We start from the raw sequence: 26,051 nt of genomic DNA on the forward strand, positions 1-26,051 counted from the left end.
AAAACAGTTGGTATAACTAAATTCCATATATTCAAGAAGGTAGAGGAAAGATTGAATGTGTTAAATAGAGAAATAGAAGACATTTTTTAAAAATCAAATTAGAACTACAGATGAAAACTGCAATGGCTGAAACAAAAGATAGGCTAGATGAGGTTATCAACAGATTAGACATTATAGAAAAAAGATAAGTAAATTTGACAACAAGCAATCAACCTATCCAAAATGAAACACAGAGAGGAAAAAAAACCAAAACAATATGAATAACATCAATGAGCCATGAAACAACTTCAAGCAACCTGATTTATATATATGAAATTTCAGTCCCCAAAGGAAGGGGATGAGGGGGACAGAAAAAAAAATATGAAGAAATAATGGCTAAAATGTTTCCAAATTTGGGGGAAAAAAAACCTATGAAACACAGATCCAAAAAGATCTACAAACCCCAAGTGCAAGAAACATGAAGAAAAGTACACTGACACATAACAATCAAATTGCTTAAACCCAGTGATAATGAGAAAATCGTAAGCGCAGCCAGAAAAAAGGACACACTATTTATGGAATAACAGCAGATTTCTCATCAGAATCAATGCAAGGCAGAAGACAAGGGAGAAATATCATCACAGTACTGAATGAAAAAAACCTATGAACCTACATCATACCCAATCAAACCTAGAATCATACTCGATGAAAATATCTTTCAAAAACAAAGGTGACCCCCCCTTACTTCAATAGACAGATCATACAGACAAAAAGTCAACAAGGAAATAGTAGATTTAAATGAAACACTTGACCAGATGGACTTAATAGACATATATAGAGCATTCCATCCATAAACAGCAGAATATATTCTTCTCAAGTGCCCATGGAACATTCTCAAAGATAGACCATATGTTGGGTAACAAGGCAAGCCTCAATAAATTCAAGAAGATTGAAATCATCCCAACCATCTTTTCTGACCACAATGCTGTGAAGCTAGAAATCAACCACAAGAATAAAACTGGGAAAGTCAGAAATATGTGGAGACTAAACAACATGTTATTGAACAACCATTGAATCATTGAAGAAATCAAAGAGGAAATTAAAAATTACTTGGAGACAAAGGAAAATGAAAATACGACATACCAACTCTGATGGGATGCAGCAAAAGCAATCATAAGAGGGAAATTCATAGCAATACAGGCCCACCTCAACAAGAAAGAAAAATCTCAAATAAGTAATCTTAAAATGCACCTAACAGAGCTGGGAAAAGAAGAATAGACAAGCCCAAAGTCATCAAAAGGAGGGAAATAATAAAAAATAGAGCAGAAATAAATGAAATAGAGACTAAAAAAACAGTAAAAAGCATCAGTGAAACTAAGAGCTGATTCTTTGAGAAGATAAACAAAATTGACAAACCATTAGCCAGACTCACTAAGAAAAAATGAGAGAAGACTCAAATGAACAAAATTAGAAATGAAAGAGGAGAAATTACAACAGATACTGCAGAAATACAAAGGATTATAAGAGAATACTATGAAAAACTATATGCCCACAAATTTGATAACCTAGAAGAAATGGATGAATTCCTAAATTCATACAACCTCCCAAAACTGAATCAAGAAGAAAGAGAGAATCTGAACAGACCAATCACAAGTATAGAGATTGAAACAGTAATCAAAATCTCCCAAAAAACAAAAGTCCAGGACCACATGGCTTCTCTGGAGAATTTTACCAAACATTCAAAGAATATTTATTACCTATTCTTCTCAAACTATTCTGAAAAACTGAAGAAGATGGAACAATTCCTAACACATTCTATGAGGCCGACATTACCCTGTTACCAAAACTAGATGATGACAACAGGAAGAAGGAAAACTACAGGCCAATATCACTGATGAATTTAGATGCAAAAACTCTCAACAAAATACTGGCAAACTGAATACAACAATACATTAAAAGAATCGTACACCACGATCAAGTGGGATTCATTCCAGGGATGCAGGAATGGTTCAACATCTGCAAATCAATCACATGATACACCACATTAACAAAATGAGGAATAAAAATCACATGATCATCTCAATAGATGCAGAGAAAGCATTTGATAAGATTCAACATCCATTTATGATAAAAACTCTTAATAAAATGTGCATTAAAGGAAATTACTTCAACATAATAAAGGCCATATAAGGCAAACCACAGCCAGCATCATACTTAATGGCAAAAAACTGAAAGCTATCCCTCTGAGAACAGGAACAAGACAAGGGTGCCCACTCTTGCCACTCCTATTCAACATAGTACTGGAGGTATTGGCCAGAGCAATTAGGCAAGAAAAAGAATTCAAATTGGAAAGGAAGAAGTAAAACTTTCACTATTTGTAGACGATATGATTCTATATATAGAAAACTCTAAAGAATCCACCAGAAAACTAGTAGAAATAATCAACAACTACAGCAAAGTTTCAGGGTACAAAATCAATTTTAAAAAAATCAGTTGCATTCCTATACACTAACAATGAACTAGCAGAAAAAGAAATCAAGGATACAATCCCATTTACAATAGCAACAAAAAGAATAAAATACCTGGGACTAAACTTAACCAAAGAGGTGAAAGATCTGTACACTGAAAACTATAAGTCATTACTGAAAGAAATGAGGAAGACATAAAGAAATGGAGAAATATTCCATGTTCATGGGTTGGAAGACTAAACATAGTCAAAATGTCCATACTGCCTAAAGCAATCTACAGGTTCAATGCAATCCCAATCAGAATCCCAATGACCTTCTTCACAGAAATAGTACAAAGAATCCAAAAATGTATATGGAACAAAAGACCCCAAATAGCTAAAGCAATCCTGAGAAAAAAGAACAAGGCTGGAGGCATTACAATCCCTGACTTCAAAACAAACTACAAAGCTATAGTAATCAAAACATCATGCTACTAGCAAAAAAAAAAACCAGACAAATAGATCAATGGATCAGAATTGACAGCCCAGAAATAAAGCCACACAACTATGGGCAGTTAATCTTTGACAAAGGAGCCAAGAACATACAAGGGAGAAAGGAAAGTCTCTTCAATAAATGGTGTTGGGAAAACTGGATAGCTACATGCAAAAGAATGAAAGTAGACCATTATCTTGCACCATACACAAAAATTAACTGCAAATGGATTAAAGATTTGAATGTAAGAACTGAAACCATAAAAATCCTAGAAGAAAATAGAGGCAGTATGCTCTTTGACGTTGGTCTTAGCCACATCTTTTCAAATACCATGTTCTCCTCGGGTAAGGGAAACAAAAGAAAAAGTTAACAAATGGGACTACATCTCATTAAAAACCTTCTATGAAGCAAAAAAAATCATCAGCAGAATGGAAAGACAACCCACCAACTGGGAGAAAATATTTGCAAATCATTTATCAGACAAGGGGTTGATATCCAAAGTATATAAAGAACTCACACAACTCAACAACAACAACAAAACCCGATCAAAAAAGGGGCAGTAGATATGAACAGACATTTTTGAAGGGAAGATGTACAGATGGCCAAGAGGCACATGAGAAGATGCTCAACATCACTAATCATTAGGGAAATGCAAATCAAAACTACAGTGAGATATCACCTTACACCAGTCAGAGTGGCTATAATTACCAAGACCAAAAACAACAAATGTTGGAGAGGATGTAGAGAAAAGGGAACACTCATACACTGCTGGCGGGAATGCAAACTAGTGCAGCCACTATGGAGATTCCTCAAAAAACTATAAATAGAAATACCATATGACCCAGCTATCCCACTACTGGGTATCAACCCAAACAACTTGAAATAAACAATCCAAAGTAACATATGTACCCCTATGTTCATTGCAGCACTATTCACAATAGCCAAGACTTGGAAACAATCCAAGCGCCCATCAACCGATGATTGGATAAAGAAGATATGGTATACATATACAATAGAATACTACTCAGCCATAAAAAAAGATGAAATCATCCCATTTGCAACAACATGGATGGACCTGGAGGATATTATGCTAAGTGAAATAAGCCAGACTGAGAAAGACAAACACCATAGGATTTCACTTAAATGCATAATATAAGCAAACACCACACGGACAAAGAAGATAGTTCAGTGGTTACCAGGAGAAGGGGGGTGGGGGGTAGGCACAGGGGGTGAAGGGGAGCACTTATGTGGTGACAGACAAGAAATAGTGTACAACTGAAATTTCACAATGATGTAAACTATTATGAATCTTAATTTAAAAATATATATATAAATAAAAATAATAAAATAAAATTAACGTTAATTTGAAATAAAAGGTGAACTAGAAGCTGAAAGAATTCATCACTAGCATACCTGCACTAGAAAAAATGTTAACATAAGTCCTTCAGGAGGAGGAAAAATGATACCAGATGGAAATCCAGATCTATACAGAGGAATGAAAAGCACCAGAAATGGTTAACATGAGGGAAAATATAAAAGATATTTTTTCTTACTTTTGAGCCTTTGAAAAGATAATTGACCATTTGAAGAAAAAAGAATAGCAATGTACTGTTGAATTTATAACATACATGGAAATAAAATGCATGGCAACAATAGCACAAAGACAGAAGGGGGAAACACAGAAATACACTGTTGTAAGATTCTTATACTATAGATGACTTGGTAAATATTACTTGAAGATTGTGTAAGTTATAGATGCAAACTATAAACTCTAGGGGGCTGGCCCCATGGTGTAGCGGTTAGGTTTGGCATGTTCTGCTTTGGCAGCCTGGGTTCATGGGTTCAGATCCCAGCCACAGACCTACACCACTTGTCAGCCATGCTGTGGCAGCAACCCACATATAAAGTGGAGGAAGACTGGCACAGATGTTAGCTCAGGCTGATCTTCCTCAAGCAAGAAAAAAAGAGGAAGACAACACAGATGTTAGCTCAGGGCTAATCTCCCTCAGCAAAAAATAATTATTAAAAAAAAAACAAACTATAAACTCTAAAGCTACCACTAAAATAGCCAAAGTATTTTAGCTAATAAGCCAACAAAAGAGATAAAATGTAAAAAAGATAAAATGTAAAAATGACCTTAAATGTAAACACAATCATACCAATAATCACATAAAGTGTAAATGTTCTAAATACCCTACTAAAAAGGCAGAGATTCTCAGACAAAATAAAAAGCAAAACCCAACTACCAACTATATGCTGCCTACAAGAAACCTGTTTTACATGTAATTATACAAATAGGTTAAAAATGAAGTTAGGAAAAAGATATACCATATTAATAAAAAGAATTCTGGAGTGCCTATATTACTATCAGACAAAGTAGATTTTACAACCAAGAATATTACCAGAGATAAAGAAGGTCATTACACAATGATGAGTCAAGTCAAGAAGACATCATAATGCTAAATGTTTAGGCATCTGATAACAGCTTCGAAGTGCACGAAGCAAAAGCTGATCAAACTGGAAGGGAAATCAACATATGCACAATTACAGTTGGGCGGTTTAACATCCCTCTCTCAATAAGTGGTAGAACATGGAGACAGAAAACCAGCACGGACACAGAAGACTCAACAATACTATTAACCACTTTGACCTAATTAACATTTATGGAACACTCTACAGAACAAAAACAGAATACACACTCTTTTAAAGTGTGCATGGAACGTTTACCAAAGCAGACCATATTCTGAGCCAATAAACAATGCTCAACAAATTTACAACTATTAAAATAATACAAAGTGTATTCTTTGAAAGTAAATTAGAATTAATTAAATTACGGAATTAAATTAGAAATATATTCGGAAAATCTTCAGATATTTGGATATTAAATAATAGCTTTAAACAACATATAGGTTAAAGAAGAAATAATGCAGGAAATTAGAAAGTATTTTGAACTAAATAAAAATGTAAATACAACAAAACAAAATTTATGGGATGCAATTAAAGCAGTGCATAGAGGGAAACTGGTAGCACTAAAATGCCTATATCAGAAATGAAGAAGGGTCTCAAATCAATAGTTTCAGCTTTTATTTTTAAAAGCTGGGAAAAGAAGAGCAAACTAGATCCAAAGTAAAAGGAAAAAAGAAATCAATGAAAAGATCAATAAAATTGATAAACCTCTATCCTCACTAACCAGTAAAGAGAGGGAAGACAAATTATCAAAGACAGAAATGAGAAAGGTGACATAACTACAGATCTTGTAGGTGTTAAGAGATTAATAAGGGAAAATTATGAATGACTTTATGCCAATAAATTCAACAACTCTGATGAAATGAATAAACTCCTTGAAAAACACAAGACTACCAAAGTTCATTCAATATGAAACACATAACCTGAATAAGCCTATGTCTATCAAAGAAATTGAATCTGTAGTTAAAAATCTTCCCCTAAATGTCAGATGAGTGCATCTAATTGGTAAAACCTAATTTACATACAAAACCTTAGCTGCAAAGAAGTTTGAGAAATGCAGTTTTGACCTTTCCAGACTCTTCCATAAAAGAAGACATTAAAGAAGGAGGATTTAGCAAGCCAATACATAGTATCCACCACTCTGAATTTTGGTTTGGTTTGGTTTGGTTATTTTTGGTGAGGAAGATTGAGTCTGAGCTAACAATAATGCCAATCTTCCTCTTTTTGCTTGAGCAAGATTGTTGCTGAGCTAACATCCATGCCAGTTTTCCTCTATTTTATATATGGGATGCCACCACAGCATGGTTTGATGAGCTGTGTGTAGGCCTGTGCCCAGGGTCTGAACCTGAAAGCCCTGGGCCACCAAAATGGAGTAAGCGAACTTAACCAGTACTTAACTATGCCACTGGGCTGGCCCCAACCACTTTGCATTTTGGATGAAGTGGTTTTTTCCTAGATTCCAATAATTCAGAAAAGAGAAAATGGTATCTGTTCAAAGAAAAATATTTCTCCTCCACTTTGAAAAACTCTTGAGTGAACTGCAATTGATCAATAGATTTTGGAGCAAGAAAGTCAACACAGATCAAGAGAGCTAATAATGGATCAATAGATCCCAGGAGTCTGAGGAGCGGAGTTCCCCAAATAGTCTCCAAAAAGTTAGATACACAGAGTCAGGAAGATGCGCAGGAAAGGAAACCCATGCGTTAAGATTTTAGCTATTGTTTGGATGTAATGACTAAGAGTAAAAATTTGGGGAAAGTACGCATAGGTATTATTATCAGATTCATATGCCATCTGTTGTCTTAATGTTGTTTCACACTATTTCACGTAAATTTAAATTATTATCATATTTCATCACACTAAGATGCCATCAACTGTAAGTATACCAAGATGTTAGGTACCACTAGGAAAGGAAAAATGCTGCCAAATAAACTATAACACAATATTTGTATCATTTCATGTCTTAACTTTTATTTTTAAGATTCTTTTAAACTTTTTTACAATTAAATATTAATCATATATCATTCTTCTGAATAAATAAAAGAAAAATTAAAGAGAAATAAATTGGTTAAGGATTCTCAAAACTTCATAAAATTGTAATTCCTCCAAATCAACTTCAATAGGTCTAAGTCATTTTATTCAATGATTCCTCACTGTTCTATGGTTTGCCTGTAACAGGGACTGCTAGTTGCCTCCCCAAATTCATTAGTAACAAAACCTGATATTTAGCTAGACACACTATCACCAAAGTAATACTACATATCCCAGCCTCACTTGCACAGTGACTACTTACCAAGAAGCAGCAGAACGGTTGCACTGGTTGTCTTACTTCTGAGAATTCACTTTAAAAGTGGGAAGAAGGGAGGCGTCCTTCCCTTCCACCATCCTGCTATCCAGGAAGCTATCAGGATGGATAAAACATTAGCATTTCATGTTGAAGCATGACAGTAACAGAATGAGCTGGAATAAGCCTGGGTCCCTATTAACTTCGTGGAGCTACCTTCGAATGCAGATCTCTGGACTTCTATTATGTGAGAGAGAAATAAACTTTTATTTGGTTTCAGCCCCTGTTATTTGAGCTCTTTCTGCCTGAAGCAACTACACCTAGTCCTAATTAATGCCTGCTTCCAGTTTTTTGCCACTACAAAATACGTACATAACCACACACATAAGTCAAGAGCTGCCACAATCATTCTTGTATACAAATCCTCACATTCTGGTGCTTTTATTTTAACAAAATACAGTCCCAAGAGTAGGATTTCTGAGTTGAGAGGTGTCTGAATTCTCCATGTGAAGAGTTTTTGTCAAATAGCTTTCCAAAAAGCTGTTTTACAAAATCATATCATTCTCCTTCATTGCTACCAATTTAAGTTAGAATGGATATCTCATTTTTACTTTAATTTGCATCTCCATGACTACTAATGAGGGTGATTATATTTTCTTATTAGTCATTTCGGATTTGCCCTTTACAAGTTATCTATCCAGTCTTTGCCCATTTACCGTTTGAATGTTGAACTTTTTCTTATAAATTTGTAAGGGACTTTTTTCATTATTAATATTCACTAACTCTAACTGTAATTTGCAATACAGATATTTTCCCCAATCTACAATTGATTTATGCCATCTATTATCATCCAAAATTTTTATTTTTTTAACATCTACATATTTTACTTTATAGTTTCTGAGTCCCTATTTTGATAAAAAAAATCTTCAAAACCTGAGTCTTTAATATATCTGGAATTTATTTATATTTATGCTACGAGGTAGAGTTCCAGTATTATTCTTTTCTAGATGGATAGCCAGCACACTCACTAATTATTCTTTTGCAGTGATATGAAATGACATCGCATATATAGATTTATTCCAATGTATATGGAGATCTGTTTCTTACCTTTCTATCTCCTCCTCTATTCAACAATTTGTCAATTTTATTACCATAGTATTTTTTCTTAGCTTTCTATTTATTTTATATTTATTGAAGTATATTTGACATATAACATCGTATAAATTTAAGGTGTATAAGATGTTCATTTGATGCATTTATGTATTGTAATATGATTGCTATTGTAATGATAATTAGCACCTCTATCACATAACATAATTATCATTCTTTTTAGTGATTAGAATAATTAAAATCTAGTCTCTTAGCAAGTTTGATGATTCTAATATAACATTGTTGCCTATAATCACTATACTGTACATTACATCTCTAGGACTGATTTACTACTTGTTGCAAGTCTGCACCCTTAATCAACGTCTGTCCTATCCCCCACCCTCCATTACCACTGTATTTTCATAACAGTGGCTCTGGGTTTTATACTATTTAGTAGAGCAAATCCCATATCCCCACCATTATATTTTTTTTCATATTTTTTTATTTTAAAACTACTTAGAATTTCATTTAACTTACACATCTTGAGGGTTAATTGATATTTCATTATATTAAATCTTCTAAACCAAGAATACAGTACATCTTTTCATTAATTCAGAATATGCCTTTTGTCCTTCAGAGGACTCTATAGTTTTCTTCATTTGGGGTCTGTACCATTCTTGTGAAATTTATTCCTAACTATTTTATGTTTTTGTCACTTTTTTGAGTGGACTATTTACTCCCATTTCCATTTCTAGTTTGTTACTGCTAATAGAATAGTTTTCATATATTTATCTTTTCTACATGTCAAAATTCCCTGTCAAATTCAAGTGTTCTCTGTTTTTTCAAATACGGTTGCTTGGGTTTCTACACAGTTATATCATCTCTGAAAAGAGCTAAATTTAACTCTTCTTTTCACATGTGTAGGAGGCACAGGGTCCCTTTGCCTTAGAAGTTGGGTTTCAGGCCCAACAGAAGGGTGCTTTTGCTTGGGTTTCCAAAGGCTGCAAAGTCAGTAGGATATCTCAACTGTCACATCTCTGTATAGCTCACCTGGTCTAGGCTTATGCCGCTAATTACATTATCTGTGTTAGGTTCCCCTTGATCCTGGGAGTGAGAAACAAGCTCCATTTCCTGCCTCTCCTTTACCAGTTTGAGTACTTTGAAAGTCTGAAAAGCAAAACAGAACATTCAATTTTGCATCTGTCAAAAATTGTCCACCAAAAGTCAGATTCACAATTTTTAGTTGAAATTTCTCCAGTCTACTGTCCTTCTTTCACCAAGATGTTAAACTGATGTTGCTATGATAGCTGTGGTTACTGTTATTGGCGTTTAGAATCTGAAATTCAGGCCATATATGCAATTTTCCACTTTCCTCCATTTCCAGTTATTTTTCTGGAACTAAAAGAAATTAATCTTCTCAGCAAGTTCTAACAAGGCTGTTTTACTCTCGGTTTCTTCCAACTACCAGCTACTATATGTCCACTTATGGACTACAAATCATTCTGTAGTCATCTTTTAAACTGAGCTCATTATAATCCACAGGAATTTCAGAAGTCAGCATTAAATTCTAAGTGCATCTCAAGACTTCAAATGAATTTTCAAATACAGTCACAGCAGGTGTCTCCAAATACCTTGGCTCCAGTGCTAAGAGTTATAATTTATCCAGGAGGCAGATAATTCTTAGCAATTCCACATAAATCCCACAAGTAATAGATGTAAATCTTAGACTATAAATTCAATGTGAAAGAAATATCTCTTTCTTTATTTTCTATTAATGAACCTAATTTCTAACACTAGCATCATTCTACTCTGTGGTAGAGAAAATATAACCTTAGTTTTTCCTGGTTTCTGCCCCTAGTCTCTGGAGTTCTAACTAATACTGTAGCCCCTGGTGCTCGTTCATTAAACCTCACAGATTATTGCTACACTGTCCACATCGCTTCCTGCACAGCCTCTTCAGATCTGGTGTCCTGTCTGGTATTTCTGTGCCACAATTATGAGTATAGGAGTCTTGTTAAAGACCTCATCATCTGCTGCCCAGTAGAGCCACATAGTCACTCTCTCTGGGATCTTGCCACCTCCCTGGTGGTGCTGCTGGAGAAAAGGGGGCAAGCTCCATCTCCTCTTAGAACACACAAACACCTCTGCCCCCAGTAGAAAAATCTTGTTCTAGTCTGGAAAAGCTCTTTCCTGTTTCCTGTTTTGTCAAGACTTTCTGTTTATGCTTTGATATCTTATCTCCACTAAACATTTGGAAAAATAATCTAGAATGACTGGGAAGATATTTGTATTCTATCCTGCCACATTCTTCCCATGGGGCAAAGAGAAATGTGAGTATCTTACATGGATAAGGGGAATGAAAATTTCAAGGAAATGAATAAAGCCATATGTTAAAATATCAAAATATTATCCAGCTACATAACTTCAGGATTTTTCAAAAGATGTATCAAAAACTAAATAATAGGGGCTGGCCCCGTGGCTGAGTGGTTAAGTTCGCGCGCTCCACTGCAGGCGGCCCAGGGTTTCGTTAGTTTGAATCCTGGGTGCAGACATGGCACTGCTCATCAAACCACGCTGAGGCGGCGTCCCACATGCTACAACTAGAAGGACCCGCAACGAAGAATATACAACTATGTACTGGGGGGTTTTGTGGAGAAAAAGGAAAAAAATAAAATATTTAAAAAATAAATAAATAAAAAATAAAAATAAAAATAATAAAAAAAAACTAAATAATAAATACATTAAGAAAAGCCGAACCTTACAAAATGAAAATGGCTTAGTTCCCAGGTTAGTGGCCAATCTCCAATGTCACTTAATTCAAAAAAAGCATGAGAACCATGAGTACCAATCACTGAGACCCTCACGTGCCCCCTTCCCCACTAGGAAAAGGCAAAAATGTTTGTATTTATCTTCTCCATAAAAAAAAAAGTAAAGGGGACCCCAAGAGCATCTACTGCCCCAGGCAAGAGCCGAGAATCCATAGTATTACTAAAGTATCAACTGCTGCAGAGAAATGAATGAGAGAAAATAGGATTTTTTCCCAAAAAATTTAAGTACTTTCAAAAATACGTAATTTTTATGAGATTCCAATGATCCTTTAGCAGCTTGTTCTAAAGAGTCCTTTGCTTTGTTTTTTTGTTTACTTTTTTCTTTTCTGTCTTTTGTTTTCATTTGCAAATTGGATTCTTTTTATCTCTGCAGAAGAGGTTTTTGGTAAGAGTTATCTGACTCCTTTTGTTTCCACTGATGGACCTTGTCTAACAGCTCTTTAATATTGCCCTATCTAGAATGTATATTGACACCGAGGTGTTTATTTTAATTATTTGTCTCCGCGTCCTCCTACTCCCACCACTACCTTCAGGCCTCCAACCCCTAAAATGTCTTTTTCACAAACAAGGCCTCTAGTTGGTTTTCATTGCTGCCAAGTAGATGAAGGAAGTTGTCCATGTTGGCTCTATATTCTGAAAACAAGCCATTAAAGATAAAAGGTACTAGCAGCACCAAATCTGGTTTGATAATGGAAATCTGTAACTATTCCAATGAAACCTAGAATCATCCCCTGCCTGTCCACCTGGAGGTAATTTTCAAATCACATCACAGGGAGGGAGAACCCAAGCAGAGCATATCAGTCTCACTAATTTGGGGAGGCAGAGATCAAAGTTCAAAGAGTCTCAGTGACCCATCTAAAATGTCAAGAGGTCTAACATACCTGCAATTGGAGTTCCAACTTCAAGAAGCTAAACAAACCTTAAGTATTTCTCACACACACACACGCGCGTGTGCACACACACACACACAGGAGCACATTAAAATCAAGTTTCTAAATGAGAGAAAGAAACAAGATAAAGAAAACATTTCTAAAGCAACCAGAATAGGATACCTCATATATATGGCGGAAATGAAAATAAGCACACATCTCTTGTCAGCAACAATGCAAACCAGAAGGCAGTGGAACAACATCATTAAGGTGCTTAAAAAATTATCAAACCAGAATGCTATATCCAGCAAATATCTTTCAAAAATGAAGGTAAAATAAAGGCTATTTCAGAAAATAAAAGCTGGTGAATTTATTGCCAACCGATCTGCATTATAAAGAAATTATAAAGAAATATTTCTGCATTATAAAGAAATATGAAAGGAATTTCTTCTGGCTGAAGGAGAAAGACACTAGATGAAACACTGGATCTACAGAAAAGAATGAAGAGTGCTAGAAATGGTAAATACACCAGTAAATATTCAAGAATGTTCTTATTTTGTAATTTATTTTAAAGACAAACAAAAACAATGACCATGTATTGCACAGTTAAATTCATAACTAAAAATAAAATGTCTGCCAACAATATACAAAGAATAGGAGGGCAGAAATGGAACCATATTGTGCATGGTTCTTATGGTATATGTGAAGTGGTATCATGTTATTTAAAGGCAGTCTGTGATACATTAAAAAAATATTATAAATCCTAGAGCAACCACTAAAAAAACAAAACTTTTAAAGAAGCATACGCAATAAGCCACTAGCAGAGATGAAATAGAATCCTAAAAAGGAAAAAGAATAGATGGGACAAATAGAAAATGGAGGTCAAGACAGTAGACTTAACTCATACCAAAAATTACATTAAAGTTAAATTTAATACATGTAAATGGTCAAAACACTCTAATTAAAAAGCAGAAATTGTCATATAGGATAAAAAGGCAAAACACAACTATTTGCTGTTTACAGAAAACACACTCTAAGAATAAACACACATATGGGTTAAAAGTAGAAGATGGAAGAAGATATAACAAGCAAATCCCAATAGTAAGAAAGCAAGAGGGTCCGGCCCCATGGCCGAGAGGTTGAGTTGATGTGCTCCACTTCAGTGGCCCAGGGTTTTGCTGGTTCAGATCCTGGGCATGGACATGGCACTGCTCATCAGGCCATGCTGAGGTGGTGTCCCACATAACACAACCAGAAGGCACTCACCACTAGAATATACAACTATGTACTGGGGGCTTTGGGGAAAAGAAGAAGAAAAAAAATAAAGAAGATTGGCAACAGATGTTAGCCCAGGTGCCAATCTTTAAAACAACAAAAAAAGAAAGAAAGAAAGAGTGGCTATTTTAATGTCAGATAAAGTAGACTTCTGGATAAGAAATATCAGAAATAAAAAGGGGTATTTAATAATGATAAAAGAGTCAATTCATCGAGAAATCATAATCTTAAATGTGCATGCACTAATGATAGAACTTCAAAATACATGAAGCAAAAACTGACAGAAATGAAAGGGAAATAGATAAATCCAAAATTATAGTTGAAGAGATCAATTCTTCTATCTCAGCAAGTAACAGAGCAAGTAGACAAGCATATAGAAGATTTGAAGGACGATCTCAACTAACAACCTAATTGACATTTATAGGACAGTCCACCCAACAACAGCGGAATACACATCCTTCTCAAGCACACATGGAACATTCACCAACATCAGCTACACGCTAGGCCTAAAACAAATCTCAGTAGATTTTAAAAGATTGAAATCACACAGAGTATGTTTTCTGACCACAAGGTAATCAAATTAAAAATTAATAACATGAAGATATATGGAAAATCTCCAAATATTTTGAAATTAAACAACACATTTTTAAATAACCCATGGGTCAAAAAGTTCAACATGCTTACTATTCAACCCAGCAATTCCACTCTTAGGTTTACCCAAGATAAATAAAAACATCTGTGCACAAAAAGACTTGCACATGAATGATCATAGCAGTCTTATTCCTAACAACCCAAAAGTATAAATAACCAAATTTGCATCAACTGGTTAATGGATAATTGTGGTATGTCCATACAACAAAATACTACACAAAAATGAAAAGGAATGAACTACTGATACACACAACAACAACATCATGTCAAGTGACAAACAAGCACAATTCCATTTATATAAAATTCTTAAATTGGTGAAACTAATCTATATAGACAGAAAGCAGTTCAGTGCTTGCCTGAGGCCAGGGGTTGGGACATTGTTAACAGAGTGACAAGAGGGACTTTGGGAGAACTGGAAAGTTTCTTTTCAGAAGACAAAAAGGTAGTTACATGAGTGTATATATTCATTAAAATTCATTGAACTGTACACTTAAATTAAGAGCATTTTTATATGTAAATTATATCTCAATCATGTTTATTATATTTTAAAAAGTGTTGAGAAACACTAATAAAAATTTTAGGAAGGTATGGTCAAGAGAGAAATATATTAGTTCTTGATGGCTCAGAGAAGTTTTCATTAAAGCTACATCTTGAAGAGTAAGATGTCAACATGTAGGGAGGTGAACAGGAAAGAATGGAGCATCTGTGGAATAATAAGTGGAAGATAGGTTACCACTGGAGTATAATAATTACAAATGCCCACCTAAGGATTCTGGCCTTATCAGGCAGGCAAGGGAGAGCCAGGGAAGATTTATGAAAGGAAATGACATGTGTGCTTAGGAAGAGTAATATAGCAATGTTGTGTAGCACGAACTGGAGAAAGAAAAGATCCTGCCACAGCCTAAGGGAAAGGTAAGGAGGGTGTGAACACAGATAGGAACAATTAGCTGCAGAGAGACTCAAGGGTGCAGAAACCAGATGGCAGGAGAGGGTGCAGGTGAGGAAGCAGCAGCCACATGTGCCCATCACATGTGGGAGAGGTTTTTCAGAAAAGGGGGAAAACACTATTGTACCTCAAAAGGGAAACAGGGTTCAGCATAGGATTTTTGTTGGCATCTTTTTTTTCAAACTTCACGGGCTATCTATGAACACTAGAATGTCAAGGAGACTAGGAGACTGTGAATGGTGAGACACTGAGCTATACCAGAAAAGCCCAAATGGAAGCGTCTGGCTTAGCAGAGATAGACATTTCCTCTGCAGATGAACATGAGCAGAAAACCACCCTTTGAGCCACGAAGGAGGAAAGATGAAGGAATCGTTACTGGATAATCCTAGTTTTCACAAAAAAATGGGAAAGATGGCTATCTTCAGGGTGTAAAGCAGGGGGACAAAAATATGGAAGCACCCCATAGGGATGGTTCAGTAAAACCAGTAAAAGAAAAACACAAGTCTTGAGAGGAGCCAGCCAGAGTTAAGTAAAAGAAGGTGAAGAGGGTAAAGCCTTTTCTATCACTGTATCTCAGAGCAGGACCATGCAGAAAGTGAGGGAGGACAAGGAACACAGAAGACAAAGGAAAATCTAAGGGACAAGAGAGTCTGGGAAGTGGGACACAGGAGTGGAAAGATATGTGTGACCTGAGAATAGAGGCCAGGCCCAGGAGGAGTCCAGAAGAGCCAGGGTTGAGCCCTTCACAGAACAAACAGAAAATAATAGACCAACAGAAAGTTTGTGTGAGCCAGTCCCAGTTTACATCTGTCCTGGCTTAACTATTAAAAGCACCCCTCTTAATTACACCCTAAGCAACAGAAGCCCCAGTGAATGAGAGGAGCAGATGCATTAACAGTGGGACAGGTAACAACTCCTGAGGATGGTTTTGGCAAAGAATCAATTCTAAGCTCTTGGAGGAAGAGCTACACCACACGTGGATCGATTCCACATTATAGACTTACAAGCAAAAGTAAATTCAAGTAATAGCTTTGAAAAGTCCACAGATTCCTGTGTCTAGTCAAAAGTAGGCACGTGTATCCACGCGAGTCCAATCAGGAAACAGAAATAACACAATCAACTAAACAGAGGAAGTTTAATTATTAAACTATAATAGGAAAATAACCCTAAGATCTAAGAAAACTCTACATGGAACTCTAAGGCTAAAGACGAATACCCAAGGAAGAACAAACTTGGAAGGCTAACAACCCCTCCCCAAGGCTGGAATGCAGACCTCATTGGAGAAGGTGTAGTTTAGCCTCTTGGGTAGCAGAGAATTTTGCTGGTTCATTCAAGCCAGAGCTGGTCTGCAGTCACTGAACAAGCTGGAAGCAACCCTCCAGACCTCAGGTGGGGGCTTGCAGAGAGAGTGGGGCTCAGGGGAAACCTCTGGGCGACAGGTGGACTAACCACAGTTACTACCAACCACTAACACTGACTTCTGCAAGGGTCTGCAGAGGGGATGCGGTGCTGGGAGGGGCAGGAATCGTTTGCAGCGCCAGTTTCCATATCAAGAGGCCCATGAGAACGTTATTGCCAGGCTGAGGCTGCAACGTCACCAAGTGTCCATAAGCTCTGGGCATGTGGCTGGGGCAGCACACCACAGGATGCCTTTGCACCCATTCTGCTGACCCACCATTCCATAGCTGGAAACTGCAGGAGATCCCCTTCCTCCGGCAGCGTCTCTCCAGGGCCCTCCACTGAAAAAGCATAATACTGTGCTACTTTAAAGCAGAAATTAGAGGAATTCCATCCGTTATCACTGAGCATATAATGAAGGATGAATTTGGAGCTGAGTGGCAATAAATTGATAATCAGCATGGCACTCAATAAGAAACACCATATTCATAAAGACAATATTAACACATTCTAAAATGAATTCTCAAGATTTTCTGAGATGTTTTGAACTGAGTACATAATGACAGATTTTCCTGAAGATATAGGCATTTCCAAAATAAATCACTCACTTAAAAGTGAACCAGAGATACTCTAAATTCATGCAGAAGAATTTCCAAAAAGATTTCAGAAGAGACTTTAACACACATGCCCTGAGAATATGAAAGGCCAGTGGAACTGGTTCACAAACTTGACACCGCTTGAGGAAGCTGAGCTGAATAGCATCACCTGAGGGCAGTGTGGTCCCAAAAGACTGATAGGCCCCACATTTGCTCCCCACAAGTCTGTGAGATAATCTGTCTTAGTCCATTTGGGCTGCTTGCTAAAACAAAACACCATAGACTGAGTGGCTCATAAACAATAGAAATTTATTTCTCACAGTTCTGGAGGCTGGGAAGTCCAAGATCAAGACACCAGCAGATTTGCTGTTTGGTGAGGGTCCACTTTCTGGCTCATAGACGGCATCTTCTTACTGTGTGTTCATATGGTGGAGAGGGTTTGGGGTCTCTTTTATAAGGGCACTAATCCCACTCACGAGAGCTCAGACCCCATGACTTAATCACTTCTGAAAGACCTCACCTCATAACACCATCATCTTGGACATTAGGTTTTCAACATAGGAATTTTGTGGGGACACAGACATTTAATCTGCAGCATAACCAAGACAGACATTATTGGGGCTGGCCCGGTGGCTGAGTGGTTAAGTTTGCACACTCTGCTTCGGTGGCCCAGGGTTTCGCCAGTGCTGATCCTGGGAGCAGACCTAGCACTGCTCATCAAGCAATGCTTAGGCGGCATCCCACATGCCACAACTAGAAGGACCCACAACCGAAAAATATACAACTATGCACTGGAGGGCTTTGGGGAGAAGAAGGAAAATAAAATCTTTAAAAAAAGAAAAAAAAGACAGACATCATTATCCCCATTTGGCACAGAAGGAAACTGAGTCAGAGGCTAGAACTCTGGTCTCCTGATCCAGGGCACCTGCTGGTTCACCTCACTGCCTAAGTCCTGCTTCAAATTCCCCTCCCTCCAGGAAGCCTTCTCTGACTAACCACAGACCAATACTTCCACTTAGCATTCTAAGAAATTTGTTGCATCGTATTACACAATGCCTGAGAACAGTGGTTCTCTAACTTTAGAGAAACATCAGAATCACCTGAGGGCTTCTTAAAACACATTACTGGGCCCCACGCCCAAGATTGCTCATTCAGTAGGTCTCAGATGAGGCCCAAAATAATTTGCAAGTTCCCAGGTGATGCTGAGGCTGCTGGTCAGGAGACCACAATTTGGGAACCACTGATTTAGAAGGATCTAGCAGGATCTTCACCCACATCTTAGGTTCGATCTGCAAGTCCAGCATAGAAGATGCCAAATCCTAATATTTTCAAGCAAAGACTCTCCAAAAGTTTAGTCTGCCTTTTTCTGGATTTCAAAGGCCCTGAGCGCCAAGAGACTACTTCCCTGATAACAGATGATTTTAATTCGGCCTTCTCATTTCTTGGTATCAGGAAGGTCTGATGCCCCTCTAAGTTTCCTGCTTTCTTCTCTTTAAACCAATAGAGCAGACAGCTGGGCCCCCATCACCAGAGCTCACACCGCCCAAGTGGGTTCAGCCCAAGTTGGTTCCCTACAGGAGAACATTGTCTCATTTAGTAGCTATAAGCAGGAGAGCCTGTTTGGGGTGGATAGCTTCATGACTGTCTTCCTCCAGTCTGAAAAAAATGACTGGCCATTTGAGAGAAATATTCGTACCGAGAGCAGCTTTTTTCTACATAATACACATACGCTATGATTTCTCCACTTTTAATCAAGTTACTCCAAATAAAAGCGTGAGACACCACTGTTTCTTACAACCTAACTTTCTTTGAAGGAGAAAACATCCTTCTTTATAAATCCAAATTCACAATAGAAACCATGTCCTAAAACTGCCAATAAGTCATTCGGGACAAACTTTTTATAAAAGAGGCACAAACTGGGACCCCCCCTAGGTTGTCATCAGCCAGCAGAGGTGGCTTCATAAAAGTTTGAGTCAACATTTTAATATCAGGCAAGTTCACACAAAAATCCAGACTTCCACTTTTCTTGAAAAATGTAGGTTACAGCCAAGCCAGGGTCTTACTTTATACATGACAACAAGCAGCTGGACCCGCTTCCTTCTGACAGGACAAGTGCTTTCTAGCTCACTGCAGATTCCATCATTCAAACACTGAGCACACCCACCAGTGCATCGCAGCCCTTATGTGCTTGTCCCTGGTAGGTATCTGAGTGCGCACTTCTGTTTTCACAGAACCACTTGGGCTTCTATACTTGTAGTATACTGAGAAAGGACTTAACTCCTCTCAGATAAAGATGTTAAAATGATGTGATAGCTTCCTTATGACTCTTCTCTGCTGCTTCAAGGTGCCTCTCTTTCACTCTCAATTCCTGAGCACTGACGTCCTTGGAACTTGAGGTCGTGAGTTCCAGACAGACAGGTGTGGCAAGGACAGTCACAGGATGTCTTGATAGGAGCTGTGAGAGACAGAAAGGGAGAGACCATTGAGGGAAAGGGGAGAGGAGAAGATACGGGGAGAGAGGTTGAGGGAAGGGGGAGATGGAAAGGGGAGACTTACGAGCGCTTTTTAAACCAGCACGTTAATAAGCCTCCAGCGATCAGGAGAGACACCAGTACTGCCCCGGCGATCAAGCCCGCGGAGGCACGGCTCTGCTCTGCTGGGGGAACACAGAATGTCTCTCTGTCCAGGATCCGTCACTATTCCAAGTCCCCTGGTCTAAGCATGCATGAGGGTGCCAGGTGCTTCTTATTTGCTTCCCCATTTAAAGTATCCACTTCTATTCCTCTTGAAGTTAAGATGCCCCATCTTTCTATGGTCTGGGTATCAGTAATTAGTCCACTTCAGGATATGATAGTACTGCAAATACGGGAGAGGCATCATATTGTAGCTAGACAGATCTGAGTCTAAATCCAGCTCTTCCACTTTCTAACAGTGAGCCCCTGGGCAGTTTACTTGACCTAGCTTAGCCTCAATTTCCTCATCTATGAAATGAGAACAGTAGTACCTGCTTCAAAGGGCAGTTGGATGATTAGATGAATTGCTGTATGGGAGTGCTCAGCCCACACACAGGAAGCACTCAATATACCACAGCTACCTTTGTTATCCTCCCTTTCAAAAGTCCCAGCTCCTGGGGAATGAATCCTCCTGGGAGTTTTTACTTGCCACCTACTTCTGGGTCTGTGAGTTTTTAAGTCTCGTCTTTCTTGTATGTGAAACATCCTGTCTCAGTCCTCTCTGAGCTCTGATCTTTATGCCTGTCCTTCCTGTATCTGCCATCCCCTCTTTCCATCCCTTCTGGTCAGAGGCCTCACCTTGGAAACTCTCTGTCCTGAGTGGGTCAAGTCCCACCCCTTCCCCAGTCCCTCCCTCTATGCTTGAGGGCCATCTCCTCCCATTTGCAGCTGGGCCCCAGTTCTTTCTCACCCCAGTAGAGGATGATGTCCTGGCCTCCCAGACTGCTGTGCCTCACTCGGCATGTCAGGCCGGCCGCCTCCCCGGCCACCACATCCAGGGTTACTCGGAGATACCATGTCTCATCAGCATTGGGCAGAATGTCACCTTGCTGAGTGCTCGGCTCTTCCTGCTCACCCCGCATCCACATCACCCACACAGGCTTTGGGTAGAATCCTGAGACGTGGCACACCAGCAGCAGACGGCCAGGCCCAGGAGCAGGGCCACTGGACAGCCAGGCCTCAGGCTTCACTGTATCCAACAGGGGAATGGGGGATCTTAAAATGAGGACTCTGCATTAGAGGCTCCAGACCTCACAGCAGACTCCCAGGTCCCACATTTCCTCCTCTGGAGATGAAGTCTCTCATAACATCACTCTGTTTGTGTTAGCTTCTCCAGGAAAGCCTTCCCTGATACTCATGCTCCTTCCCTGATCCTGTCTCCTGTAAATGCCGCTGTTCTGTATGCCTAAGTACCCTGTCTTAAGCTGTAACACGTGGAGCATGTTTCAAACATCGCTTCAATTGTTCATCTGTCTTCTCATCCTTCCCCTCAAGCAAAGATGCTGCTTGACCCCCAGGGTTTATTTAATTCAATTTATGGAACCCAAGGAGTGCTCAGGTAATGTCTGTGAAATGAATAAATACCTTTATGCCTTATCCATCCCCTCCTTTTTCTTCCCCCAGTGCTCAAAGGGAAGTGAACCCTGGAATGGGAAAATCCAGACGGAGCCCAACAGTGGAGGGCAGGGGGTGAGAGGGGCAGGCTCACCTTGCCTGTCCAGTTCTGACTTCCCTGTCTCCAGGAGGCCTCTGACAAATTGGGGGCAGGTGTCATTAAGGAGCGACTGCACCATTTCTCTGGTCCCTTGGTCGTCATTGAGCACTTCGATGACTCTCGCGACCCACTGTGGGGTATCTGGGGCTGGCACCCAAGAAGTTCCTTGGAAACTCAGGATATCTCTTCCTTGAAATGCTGCATATAAGAAGCTTTCTGAGGTGTTCCCAGGGTGCACCTCACATCCAGCAGACACCTGGACCTCCAAGGGATCTGAAGGGAGGAATGGAGGGCAAAGAAGCGTATTGATTGGAAGGGATCAAGGAGAAGAAACTGGTGTGAGGGTTATACTGGGGATCCAGAGTTAATGGGAATGAGAGCGGATGACCTGGGGGAGGAGGATCAAGGAATATTTTGAGGAGTCAGAGGCTGGGAGGTCTCAGGCAGAAGTGGAAATAAGAAGAGGGTGGAGAGAGTAAAGATCTTATCAGGTGGGGTCAGAGTCTCCCAGCTGGGCTTCTGTGTCCACTGGCTTCCCTTGGGTAGTTGCCCAGGATCCCATTTCCCAGCTCACAGGCTATGTGCAGCATTTTGGCGAATTCCTGTATGTCCCTGGTGACGCTGCTTCGATAAACCCGAAATAGATGCTGCAACTCCTCACATTGCTGGTCGCTGAATGTGCCCTGAGACCAGGGCTTTAGGAAGCGGATAGTGTCCGAGTCGTTCTTCCACACGTAGGGCTGCAGCTCCCCGAGCCACGCCAAGGCGTCGGTGCGCGCCCAGCTGCGGTTGAGGAAGGATGAGATCTGGAGGCAGCGGAAGGGGAAATTCCTTTGCGGGACTAGGAGAGAATGGAGATTGGAGGAGTGCATCGAGTGGCCGAGAGAGCAGAGAGTGTAACGAGAGGGAAGAAAGAAAACAAACAAAATCAGATGGGCTTGGGAAGGAGGATAGCTCTGAGCCGCGCCCCCCTTCCCCGAGGCGGAGACCGGAGGCGGGAGCAGCGGATTCTCGGGCTGGATCACGCCCGCGAGCTCGCGCGGCTCCCGAGTTTCCGAGACCGATTGGTCTCTGCCTGCCGCCACCAAGCGTCGCCTCCTTTCCCAGCCTGGCTCCCTTTCCCCGGCGCGGACCCGGGCGCCCTCGTCGCACTCACCCTCAGAAGTTCTCCGAATCTGAGGGAGCCCCCAGAGCAGCAGAAACAGCAGGCACCTCATGTCGCTGCGTGTGGAGCCTCGCCGAGCTGGGAGCGCTGGACTCGGACCTGCGACTTCCTCCCTCTCCCTACCATCCCCGCCTCCTCAGCGCATGTCTCTCAACAGCGCACTTTTGACCCGGTTGTGGCCCTTTCCGAAGCCCAGACACAGGCAGGACTCCCACTCTGGCTTGTTCCGGGTTTGCTTCCAGTCCACTTGAAGGAGCCCTTATTCATCTGTCAGATGGTCTGCCTCGCTGTTCGCTATTTAAGTTGCAAAGAGGCTTCATTGGGGTCCAAGGAGTCCTGACACCGCCACTCCAGTATTTCTTACAACTGGCTTGTCTAAACTCCTGTTTATTGAAGAGTTTGACATAGCGCATGGGAAGCTTTACAACTATTATTTAAGTTTTAAAAGCAGGACATAAAGTCGTATCTATGGTATAACTTCGACCAGGTTAAAAATGCAAAGAAAAAAAAGTAGAAGGAAATTCGATGCCTTAGCAGTGGATGTCTCTAGGCAGAAAGAGTATGGGTGATTTTAAATTGCTTTACATTTTCTTTTTCTTTTTTGAGGAAGATTAGCCCTGAGCTAACTGCTGCCAATCCTCCTCTTGTCGCTGAGGAAGATTGGCCCTGAGCTCACATCCGTGCCCATCTTCCTCTACTTTATATGTGGGACACCTACCACAGCATGGTGTGCCAAGCGGTGCCATGTCGCCGCCTGGGATTCAAACCGGTGAACCCCAGGCCACCGAAGCAGAACATGCGCACTTAACCGCTGCGCCACCGGGCTGGCTCCATTGCTTTACCTTTTTATGTCTTCCAAAATTTCTACTAGTGCAAGTATCACATTTATAATAAAATAAAAACGTTAAAATTTTCTCAGTTGCACATTGAGAGGATTGGACTGTGTTGACTATGATTCTTTAGTGCTTTAATATCCGAAGATTCTTCCATCTCAGGGTTCCCAGCCCCTCTTTCCTCATGTCTTGTCCCTGCTCTCCTCCCCCCCTTCTGCTGGCCCAGCCCCCCAGCTCCCCATTCTCCCTTCTTCTCTGTCTTCCCTGACTCTTTTAGGAGGAGCATTCCTGGACTCTCCTCTTCTTTCCTTCTGCCTGGCCTTTCTGCCTGCTCGCTTTCTCCTCTGGCTTCTCATTCATTCACTCTCTGAATATGAGCCTCAGTGTTAAAAAACAGAGACAAGATTACATCGTGTGCCTCGACAGCCAGCTCCCCACTTCTCACACTGAAATAAAATATGAAAATAAGAGCGAGGAGACAGAGTGGTCAGAACCTCAGATAACCATGAGGAAAGGCCCCCACTTTGGCGAGGCAGCATCCTGGTACCTCCATCTCCCTTACTCCTTTTATCCTCTCCATCCATAAACTCTTCTCGATTTTACCTCTTTGGTGTCCTCTTCTCCACCTCCACCACCACCCTAACCTTGTGCCTGATTTCCTGAGACAGCTTTCTTAGGATAGAGACCACAGTCACTGGCGTGACCTACAAGATTATGCATAGTCTGACCTTGGTCTACCTTCTAACGTCATCTCTCACCCTAGTCCACTTGCTCGGTTCTTTAGCCCAGCTGATATGCTTTCACTTCTTCTAATACACAAAGCCTCTTCCTTTTCTAGGTCTTTGCACCAACAGTTCTCCTTGCTTAGAAAGCTCTTGGCCCTCTCCTCTCCTTATACCCTTCCCATGCTTGGTTATTTCCTACTCAGATCTCGGGTCAAAGGTCACTTTCTCAGGGGAGTCTTTTTAGACCTCCCAGCTGTGTGAACAAAGGCGGAACTCGGTCAGCCACATCCTCGCCTTGTCACCAGATAGCTTTGTAAACCTTTCCTCCCAGCACATGTCAGAGCTTGTAATTATAGAAATGTTCATATGTCTGTCTCCCTCCATGTCCTCTCCTCAATCCATGGAGAACAGCCAGAATTCAAGGACCATTTCTCCTTCCTCTGGTTCTTCCCGTTCTGCCAACATTAATGCTGCCATCCTCCCACACTTAGCTATACTAAGACCTTTAGAGAGAATATGCTTCCCTCTAGGCTGGGATCTTGGAGATGGCCCATCTCTTATTAGATATGCAGTCTATCTTATTATGCTTAATGTTGCCCCAAAACAGTTCAAGATAACATAGAAAAATTATTTTTGCTACAAATAAGGAGTTAAGTGATTAAATTAGAATGCAAAATCACCTAAACAGTGGGCAGAGCCCTGGAGAGCAGGGAAGCTGTGAGGATAGACGTGTCACCCAAATAACCAATAACCATTCTATAGATAAGAGAGGTAAGATGAGTTTTACTTGGGCCAGGCTGAGGACTCCTAGCCAAGGACGGCAGCTTCTATGAAGCAAGAAAGTATTCTGGAGAAGCATGGTTTTCAGTACAGTTTTATACCTTTTTAGAACAAAGAACATTCATCAAACACACCCAGGTTACATATACATCAAAGTGTCAGAGGTATTCAGTTTCAGATGAGCAGATCAACATGACCCTGATGTCTGGGAAAGGAAACTTACTTTCAGGAGTACTGATACTGGCATGGTAAGAAAGAAAGCACACATTCTTATCTTCAAGGAATGCATTCTTTTACTTTGAGATAATGTTTAATGCATCTTCATCTTAATGGTTAAAGTATATATACAATGTATGTTGGAAAGGCCGTAAGTCAGGCTTGTTTAGTTCATGCCAAATCAGATTTAAGTAAGCATAGTTAGCTATACATCTCAATATGTGAAAATTTCTTATCAGAAGTAAAAAGAAAAATGGTTATATGAATCATGTTATAATTTCTAACTTTGTGTTCTTCAAATTTCCATACTCTCTTTTAAAACTTGAATGGCTCTGTTTAGTTTATCTGTATCTGAAAATTTTCAAGTGCTCTCATCCTTTCAGACTTAAAGACAAGAACTGTATTTTATCATCAACAAACATCCAGGCAGTCTAGCTTTCAGAAGTTAGAGTTACCTGGAGATACACAAATGTATTTGTCCAAAGGTCAGTTGAGTCAGGCGCTTACCACTTTGACTACTTTCTTCTGGGAATAGACTCATTGAATCATGGAAGAAACTTTCAGGGCAAGACTAACCCCCACATACTGGGGGCCAGAAAACCAGAGAACAGAGATGTGGTGATTTAACCAAGGCTTCAAAACAAGCCATGAGAAGTCAGCCAGAGTACTTTTCACTTTTCCCAGGAACTGACTGTAAACCATACGTCTAGATCATGTCTTTCACTTCTAGAGTATTTTTGCTTTCCAAAGAGCTTTCACATGTGCCATTTTGTTTAATCCCCATA

General features: G+C 39.8%; 1 protein-coding gene across 2 annotated transcripts; it reads right to left on the reverse strand.

Annotated features, from left to right (window-relative positions):
• Positions 1 to 17,612: 17,612 nt before the first annotated feature.
• On the reverse strand, positions 17,613 to 22,866 carry CD1D (CD1d molecule). Of its 2 annotated transcripts, none has more exons than XR_011438360.1 (6): positions 22,704 to 22,866; positions 22,122 to 22,388; positions 21,542 to 21,820; positions 20,744 to 21,022; positions 19,877 to 20,176; positions 17,613 to 19,775 (listed from the first exon to the last, which is right to left on the reverse strand). XR_011438360.1 is itself a non-coding variant. In NM_001159692.1 (6 exon segments), coding segments are annotated over 6 exon segments (1,005 nt in total). In that variant the 5' UTR covers positions 22,765 to 22,780; the 3' UTR covers positions 19,712 to 19,753.
• Positions 22,867 to 26,051: the final 3,185 nt, after the last annotated feature.

Source organism: Equus caballus, chromosome 5 (assembly GCF_041296265.1).
Source record: "Equus caballus isolate H_3958 breed thoroughbred chromosome 5, TB-T2T, whole genome shotgun sequence".
Classification (NCBI taxonomy): Eukaryota; Metazoa; Chordata; class Mammalia; order Perissodactyla; family Equidae; genus Equus; species Equus caballus.